General features: G+C 44.0%; 1 protein-coding gene across 1 annotated transcript in view; it reads right to left on the reverse strand.

The window, feature by feature from the left end:
* LOC136678169 (contactin-associated protein-like 2) overlaps positions 1-2447 on the reverse strand; it is a 45762-nt gene extending 43315 nt beyond the window's left edge. Inside the window, exon 1 of the mRNA XM_066656094.1 lies at positions 2108-2447. Within this exon, the coding sequence (XP_066512191.1) occupies positions 2108-2201 (94 nt within the window). The 5' untranslated portion in view covers positions 2202-2447. The remainder of the gene's footprint in view (positions 1-2107) is intronic.
* Positions 2448-9590: the final 7143 nt, after the last annotated feature.

Here is a 9590-nt window from a genome sequence, read left to right on the forward strand (position 1 = left end):
TGAGCTTTCTAGGTCTCTCTGTCTCAGACGGATGAGGCATCACCGGGGATCGACCCAAAAATCACCTGATGATAGGGACAATGCCTACAGCACTGCTCCAGAATTTTTCATTTTACATTTAAATATGTCTTGAAGGTCCCTGAACACTTCAGTATGTTTTATTTGAACTGAACTTTAGCAGTTTTTGTCAAGAGTTTTGTTGTATTGAGTTTGCTTCTTTGGTCTGGCACTGGAGCTACGAGGCTAATGCTGCTAACAAGATATGAAATCTCTGTCTTAGTGAGAGAAAAAAAGATATGACATTAGTCACATAACTTTAGTGCACAGTCAAACAAGCACACTTTTGGCTGCACAATAATTTCAGGCTAAGCCATAAATTGTGCACACTTGATATAGTCCATAAACTATAGCTTTAAAAACGTGGCATCTCCGGGTTAATATTTATGGATATTAGCTCACAGCGTCTCCAGTACATGCTAATAATAAACAGTGGCCTTTCCGTCTCTGTCTCCTTGTCCCTGTTGACTGTGATTTATTACAGGATTCTGGAGCATGGCTGGAGAGCTGGAACCTCCAGTGGCTGGACATTACAACATTATTTATGAGCCACTGCTTCACAACATGTATTGACCCTGCTGCTCTTTCCTTAACACAAAGAGGCAACAGTGGAAGCGCTAATAAACACACCTTGTGATTTTCTCAGTTTACTACCAAAGCTGTGTCCTGGGGGCTCCCAGTGGTGCAGTGGTCTAACCCTTGTTCACATCATCAGGAGATCATTGGTAATGTCTCAAGTAATTAAAGCCAGGAGACCTAGAATAGGCCACTCACCAGATAGGTCTCCCCAAATTCCTGGATGACCTAGATGGACTTCGTATTCGCAGTACACTAACAATAATGGTTCCTTGGGGGTTCCCAAGGGAGCAGTGATCTAAGCATTTCTATAATTAGGTAGAAATCGTTGGTTCAATCCCTGGTGATGCCTCAAACTGAGACTTAGACCTGATGGTGTACTCCTTAATCTCTCATGGTGCTACCCACTCTGGGTGTCTCTGTCCAGTGGCGTTACATTAGCAGCAGCTTGAAAAGAAGTGTGGGTTGGCATCATGACTTGGAAGAAACACATTTGCCCTCACTCTCTCAAGACTGGGGGGCAATGTGTGCGATTGGAGACTACACTCTTAAAAATAAAGGTGCTACAAAAGATTATTTGAAGGATGCCAAAGAAGAACTACTTTTGGTTCCATTTTTGCTACTATGTATAAATTGGATAAGAACCTTAAGATTCTTCACACAATTTATGAAAGTGGTTCTTCTGTGGCATCGTTCAAATTACCAATTGTAGCACCTTCATTTTTCTGTGTGTAGTAATGACTGCAGAGAAAATCTGGCAAAAAATGTGTGGAATGTTTTCTAGACACTTCTGCACAGAAACAGACCATGCTCTTTTGCTGTAGGCGGAACTGAAAAGGCTTCAGGAACTTTATGATCCATGTGGTTCTTATCATCTTTGGGAAGAGAACCAACAACACTTCTCTCCTCAAATGTGAGACCGCTAGGAAACCTACCCAAGAGCTCCACAACGAACCTTTACAACAATAAACTTCCCTGAGTCACAAAATGCAGATCCCTTCAGTGAAGATGAGGCTATCCATAGCTAATTAGCCCCCGTTTCCCACAGCAGCAGCCTTTACTCATGTGGGAAGGCATGGTCAGGAAGGATGGTAGATGATTATTTCCTGAACCCCAGGTCATCCAGTAGATATTCTGGTACTCTATCACTTCACTGCTGCATTGGGGGGTGGGGTTATACCCCTCTAGCCGACTTGTATCGTTGAGCCTGGCGACTTGAAGCTCTTCCAGACTGTTCCAAAGCGTCCCACAAACACACAACCACGTCCACAAAGTACTTGGAAAGGTAGTGTAGAATAGCGGTTGTAGCTATTGCAACAAGCAACGCAATCGCAACTAAGGCACTCGCAAGACAACTCCCCATTCACTGAGGTGTATTACCCTCATAACAACCTCCTGCAATGCCGCCCCCCTCCATTACTGCACGCGCTATGTATGTCTTGACTGTAATGCATTGTAACCCAACAATACTCACGAGACGACGCGCGAGCTGCCACAGTAGACGTGCAGACGTTGAGCATCCACAGCAAAGCCGTCCAAATCCGCCTCGCTCGCCGAAACCGTCCCATCTTCACTTTTATTCCAGTGTAAACAAAGGCGAGCGTGAGGGTGCGCAGTCGCACCCCTCCCTTCTCTGAGGGGACCCGCGAGACTGTGCGGATGGCGCGCGCTCCGGTTCCGCTCTCGCTGTTGTTATTGTTGTTGTTGATGTTGTGGAGGGATGCGAAGGCGGGCTGCGAGGCTGCACACGAGTCGCGAAAAGCTCCACTAGCTCTTTCAATTCAGCCGTCGGCCGCGAGCGCCACAGCGCCGGAACACGCGCATCGTTGCTGGGAGCTCGAGCTGCGCGCGCATTGTGCTCGGCGCCGCGGTCGCTGTCCTGGTGCTGAAGTTAATGAGCCGCTGATTCTTCATTCCTTACTCCTCCCCCAACCCCCTGCTCCAGCGATGGTACAGCCCACCACCAAACACACACGGGGAACGGGGGGGTGGCGGGGTGGCAGAGAGAGAGAAGGAAGGGTGGAGAGACTAGAGAAGGAAAGGAGAAAGGGTAGAGTGGGAGAATGTGAGGGGAGAGATATGGCTGGAGAACTGAAAAATTTGAGGGAAGATTTACAGAAGAGAAAAGCAAAATGATTGAAAGAAAAGGGGACAGAGCGAGAGAGTGAGTAAATGTTGGAGAGACTAAGGAAACGAGAGGAGAAAGGGGAGAGTGAGAGAGAATGTGGGGGAGAGGGATGGATAGAGTAAGAGAAGGAGAGATACGAAAAAAGAATTGAAAAATTGAGAGGGTAAGGGAAAGGTATAGAGAAGAAAGGGAATGCAAAAGGAGAGAGTAAAGGGAAGACAAGATAAAGGAAAAAGAAAGAAAGAAGAGAAGAAAAGGGAGAGTTAAAGAAAAGGAAAGAGGGTAGAGAGGGAGAGGGACGAAGAACAGAGAGTCTGTCCCACTGCTGACGTTTTACACATTGCTCTGAGGACTTGATTGTATTCAGCCATGTAAACATAAGTGGAGCCAGATGGGTAACAATGGTTTATTGGATAGAGCTTTATCACTCCACTGCCCAGTGTTGGGGCATTTATATCCCTCTAACCGATGTTTGCCATTGGCTACATTGGATATAGTGAAATTATGGCTTATAGGCAGCTGTTCCAGTGTCCCATTTCAATTCGTGTCATGCTGTTCTATGGAGATTTTTGGGGCTGACCATTCTTCATGTTTCTTTTGTACAGTAGATTATTTTTAACAAGACGCCACTAGAGGGCGGGGTTTAACCACAATTCACTTATCACAGTGCACAGTGGTGGTGATAGGAAGTTAAATATCACAGAAAGTTACTACACTACACAATACACTGCCTGACGCCTGAGACACTGCTCTCCAAGAGCTCTGTGATAAAAATATATATATATATATATATATATCACCACTCTTCTTTACCAGTCTGGGTGGGTTAACCTTTGTCTAATGGTCGGCTATCGGCCCAAGGAGCGTTTAAACTTACTGTTACGAGATGCCGTTGTGAGTGAAATAAAAATAAATGTCAAAGCTGACACAACTTAAGAGATTTTACAGGATTTCCTGGTGATCTCTGGCCAACCAGCACTTGACAGGGTTTACACGTCACGATTTAGTAGCTACTCAACTCGGTTGGAACTATAACCGAGCAGGGACTGAACAAGTACCTGCTTCCAGGAACCAGCTACAAAATTAGGCCAGTGGAACAGCAAACGAGTCGAGTCGTGTATAGGTTCCATGCAGTGGGAAAGCACCATATTATCAACAATTTCACATTAAACCACTGTGAATGACGTACAGGTTCCATGACTGAATTGTGCAGAAATTCTGAAAAATAAGGTGGAAGTCCCCTCTGACATTTCTGCACATCTATGTGTTTATATATTGTACATACACTTTTTAATGGAGCAGGATTGAGTCTGTGAACTATGACAGTGTGAAAAGACTCGTGGGAACTCTCCACTGTGTTCATTATTGAGATGTTATAGCAATGGTGTCATGACTGGAATACATTGGTAGGGTTTAATTACACAGAGGACAGTTTGTTGTGTATCTGCTATTCAAAATAGTCCAGGTGAGATGAGCCTAGAGGGTAGGTCTGCGACAGAGAGAGAGAGAGAGAGAGAGAGAGAGAGATGTGTGGAGGTCTCTCTGTTGGACTCTGTTGTGTACTGTAAAGCCGTGTCTCTAAGCTGTGGGTTCCGCTCTCTTCTGCCCTGTTAACTCCATTCTTTCCAGCAGTGGAGGTCAGCATTTCCGACCAGCCTGTGCTACCATGATCCAAACGCTTTGTCTCTGAGAGCACAAGACTTCACTGACCTTTAAATCCTGAAGATTATTAAACCCAGAGAGAACATGGTGCAGAAAACGAGAAAAAAATCTAACAAAATAAAGTGAAATGTGCTTAGGTTGTGAACTGTCTGCATCATTACACCACGGAGGCGTAAAACCCAGTCGTTAAGAGTGGCTTGGTTTTTATTAGTTATATTTGTTATAATTCTCATAATGGTGTACAGTGGTGGTGATGGTAACCAGACGTCTGAGTGTCTGAGACATGGAGGTGTACGTCATCGAGACTAATCCGATACATTCAGGTTAAGGGGAAATCGTTGAAAAGGGATTGATTACTAAACTATCATTTTAATCACAAGGAAAGCACTGTCCATAACTCATTTTAACCACTCCACACACTCCTAACTGTCAGAGGGGACACACAACGACCCGGTTGTTCTTCCTCTGGGAATGTGATAATGGCTTTTAGTTACTGTCTCAAGCTGTAAATGTTTACACAGCCACAACCACCACAGCGTTCTGTCGATTTTATTTTTACGTTTATGTCTTATGGCCTGTGATGGACTGCTGCCCTGTCCAGGGTGAGTTCCTGGACTCACCATCACACTTAAAAATGATGGTTCTACAAGGGTCCTTTCTTAAAGAATGTGGTTCTGTATAGAACCTGGAACACTTGAAGAACCTTTAGACTGATTAAAGGGTTCTTCAGATTGATGGAGATTGTGCCATACGATTCAACACAGCGCTTTTATGGCACCAAAACGGTTCCTCTTTTGTTACAAGCTTGGCATCTTTCATGATACAAAGAACCCAGTTCCATGTACACTGCTGCCACTGTATCTGCCCTGTGCTCTTCAATCACAGTCTGGTTTGGAGCAGCCACTACATTTGACTAGGGTGACCAGACGTCTTCTTTTACCCGGACATTTCCTCTTTTTCAGACTTAAAAAATGTCCGGGCAGAATTTCACAAACGTCCGGGATTTTGTTTTTCTAGAGCTTACATAGAATTTAGAGAAACGTTTCATTCACAAACTAGTCCCGCCCTCCCCTACTCCGATTGGTTCGCTTGAGTGAGAAGGGGGCGTGGTGAAGTAGCCTAAAATCTTCTGATTGGACGGTCTGACTGTAGAGCTACCGTTATTGGTCAATAACACACATTTACAGACGTGTCCTCTTTTTCACCATCTCAGATCTGGTCACCTTACATTTGACAAGACCAGACCCTACCTCCTGGACTTATATAACTCAAGAACCAAGAAAAGGGTGAAGAAAATCTGTGATAACTTCATACAACCCACACCCCCATAGTATGTACTTTGTATTTATTCTAGAGAGGCATAACTTCTTTGTGTGTATCCACATAAATCTGAATCTAATTCTGAACCCTTTAATTATACAAATGGTTCTTCAAGTTTTCCAGGTTCTACATAGAACCGTATGCTTTAGAACCTTTGAACCTTTGTAGAACCATCATTTTTATGAGCGATATTAACCAATCAGAATGAATTAGAATTACTTTATCGGCCACTGTACTTGCACTCAAAGGAGTTTGTTCTCTGAATTTAACCCAATCTGTGCAGTGAAACACACATTTACACAATAGTGAACACCAGGGGGCAGTGAACACATATCCAGAGCAGTAAACAGCCCTAGCTACGGCACCTGGGGAGCAGTTGGGGGCTCTGTGCCTTGCTCAAGGGCACTATAGTCATGACTTGCCGGCTCTGGGGATTGAACCATCAACCTTCCGGTTATAAACCCAGTTCCCTTTTACATGACTGTAGAGTTCATTTTATTGTGTGTTTTACAGATGGCAGTAAGCACACACACACACACACACAGTGGCAGTTAATGGCCAGTCTAATGATGTAACAAAAAGCCAACCTGCTCATTCAGCCCTTAACAAAAGATGCAAATGTGGGCAGTTAAACAAACATCCCAATGGCTTCTGGCTCCTCCAAAATCTACTGGGCACACACCCATACAGACACAAACACATTTGTAAGCCTTTGGCATTTTTTACAGACTGTCCAATCCCACTTAGGCCTCTGAAATCCTGGACTCCTTCCATCACGCTCTGTGGTAACCATGGAGACACACTGTTTTTCCCGCGTGGATTCAAGGGCCTGAGGGAAGTCTGCCAAATTCCCTTCTTGCTCTAAACTGCTGATCAGGCCACAGGAGTCTGCTTCATTAAGCCGGGGGAACCCCTGCCATAACCCCACCCACCTCCAGCACATCACCCAAAAACAAACAGATCACCACAATTCCCAAGAATCAGAGCAAATCCGCTGGGATTACAATGGTACACTGGACTTGTTCTCGAAAACGTAGACCTGCTGATCAAACGTCGTCAACCGGCACCTCTCAGCATGCTTCAAGACCATGAACAACACTTTACTCATCAAAGTACTGTCATCAAAATCAGACTGTACAGCTATCCTCTGACACCTCTGATCTTTTATATAGATGAACATTCATGATACACTGAAAGATCTCTGAAAGAAACCCTGACTGTCTCTCTCTCTTTCTCCCTCTCTCAATGAGGAGAGATGTCTAAACACACACACTAATGCACTAAGGACAGTCAGCAAACACACACCCAGAGCGGTGGACAACCGTCCCAAAGCCTGGAGAGCAGGTGGTTAGGCACCTTGCTCAAGGGCATCTCACCTGAGGGAGGAGGCCTCACTGTTCTCTCACTCCCTCTGGCCCTATTTTTCCTGCACGTTGAGGGGATTGAATCAGAAACATTTCAGTCCCACGCCCATATTATTAACCCTTAAAAATAAAAATACGAAATTGTATAAATAGTTGGTTGTGTCTTATATAGTCCCCAAAAACCCAATATTTTCAGCTTTTTTTGGCTATTTCACATCCCCACAGAAAGCACTTGCCTCTCCATAGAGCACTAGTGCTGTGTAAATGCAGTACAATCCTCAGCTGAAGATAGTTTCCACGGAGAAAATGGAATGTAATGTCCCATTAAATCCACTTAAGGTCAGCTCCTGGTATGTTAGGATTGCGCTGATCCGCCAGTTTAAGCTTCTATCACACACATACACATTCACTTTGTTGGGCCCAGGGATTTATCAGGGTCATGTGAAGCCCCTGGACACAAATCTATTTGGAAAGCCACCACACTCCAAAAATTACTTGTAATAAGAGTCTTTAAAAACCCTGAAAAGTGATGTTTAAATTGTCTCTGCTTTTACATTTTACTGTAAATTAAGTGGATGGTGTCCAAATTTATGGACAGTTTTACCTCCCAACAGATTCGTGCCCAGGAACCCAAGACTTTGGAGCTGTGAGGCAGAGACATGTCAATATGCATTATTATGTCTATGGACAATAGATCAGTTTTGTCCAACCAACAGTGGCTGTAGATACAGGCTGTAAATAAGCTTCCTGTCACTGAAAAACAAAACAGAGGGAGCTGAAGTGATGAGTGAGTGTGATCTGCTGTTATAAACACAACGTCAGTCTCCAAACTGCATGTCTGTCAGAAATGACCTATCTCTCTGTAGCTATTAGATCATAACCAAAGCCTCTACCGACTGGATATCTGACACATGCAGTTTACCTCAGGCACACCGTCAATTTACTGTCCCCTATTTCTGTTAGCCGGCAGACTCAAGCACTCAAGGAGGCACTGGACAGTTCAAGATTTTCCCAAACTGCAACGAGACAAGATACAACAGTCCAAAATAAAGAAAAAATGAAGCAGAACCAGAATTCAAATATGGCACCTTGGCCATTGCAGGTGTTTATTTTCTAAATAAGGGTGGCACGGTGGTGCAGCAGGAAGTGTCGCAGTCATCCCACGGTCCACAAACACACGTTGGTAGGTGGATTGGTGACTCAAAAGTGTCCGTAGGTGTGAGTGTGTGAGTGAATGTGTGTGTGTCTGTGTTGCCCTGTGAAGGACTGGCGCCCCCTCCAGGGTGTATTCCCGCCTTGTCCCCAATGATTCCAGGTAGGCTCTGGACCCACCGCGACCCTGAACTGGATAAGCACTTACAGATAATGAATGAATTTTCTAAATGTTCTTTGGACTGATCCAACAGAAGAAACACCACTGCAAGTTTTACATTCTGAGGTTAAGTACTCAGTAAAGAAACACATCCCAGCTACATTCGTACATTAATGAATTGATTGATTGATTGTCTGTAATCGCTTCCAGTTCAGGGTCGGGTTGTGTCCTGAGCCTACCCAGAATCACTGGACGCTAGGCATGGACACACCATGGACGTGGCGCCAGTCCTTCGCAGGGTGACACACACTTTATAAATGCGACCTGTTATTAAAGCTTACTAGAATATTAGTATATTTTATTCATAAAGCCATATTAAAAATCGATTTTTATATGTTAAAGATATCAATATCAAAACATTAATGATATACTCTGTCAGTATAAAATGCAGGTGTGCAACTTAAATCACAAAAAGTTTAATATATATTCATTAAAAGTGTTTATCATAAATGATTTTAGACTGAAGGATGGAAAAAAAACCTCCAAAATGAAACCACCATGCTTCATGGGGGTTCATGCCTTGTTTAGCCTTGGATGTTGAGGGAGGAGAAAGCACTGTTAGGACCTTGGTGATTCAACCAGTAACCTTTTAATCCCAAGAAATTAAGGGGTTTAATTTGGGATTAACCCCTGTGTATTTCTCATGCTGTGATGTTTTGAAGCCTCTCTTCAAGAGGTACTATGGCCCCCTACTGGACTGGCATGAGAATACAGCATGGACTGGGACATTTTCAAAAAAGGAGAGGAAAATATCAGTTTTTTAAAATAAATGGATTCGTTGCCTAAGTTCTTCATAGAAGCATTGAGACTGAACGTTGGTCCTGTAAAGGTCAGTTCTGTCGACTAATCCAGCTTCCTGGAAGTACAGTTGACCCTGTGTGTTCTCATCCAAAAGCCCTGTAATGGAAATCCTGCTCAGCGTTAAAAGCATCGATTCAGTTCACGCGCCTGCAGCTACAACGAACACCGCCGGCTGTGGTGTGGTGTATGAAGTGATGAGCAGTTTATCACTGTCACACCAAACCCCCAACTGTAATTCAATATCTTGAATCTTTTGACTGATGAAGAAATGCTTCTTTTCGTCTTCTGCTGGGTAAGGACCACGTAGTTC

Source organism: Hoplias malabaricus, chromosome Y (assembly GCF_029633855.1).
Source record: "Hoplias malabaricus isolate fHopMal1 chromosome Y, fHopMal1.hap1, whole genome shotgun sequence".
NCBI classification, from domain to species: domain Eukaryota; kingdom Metazoa; phylum Chordata; class Actinopteri; order Characiformes; family Erythrinidae; genus Hoplias; species Hoplias malabaricus.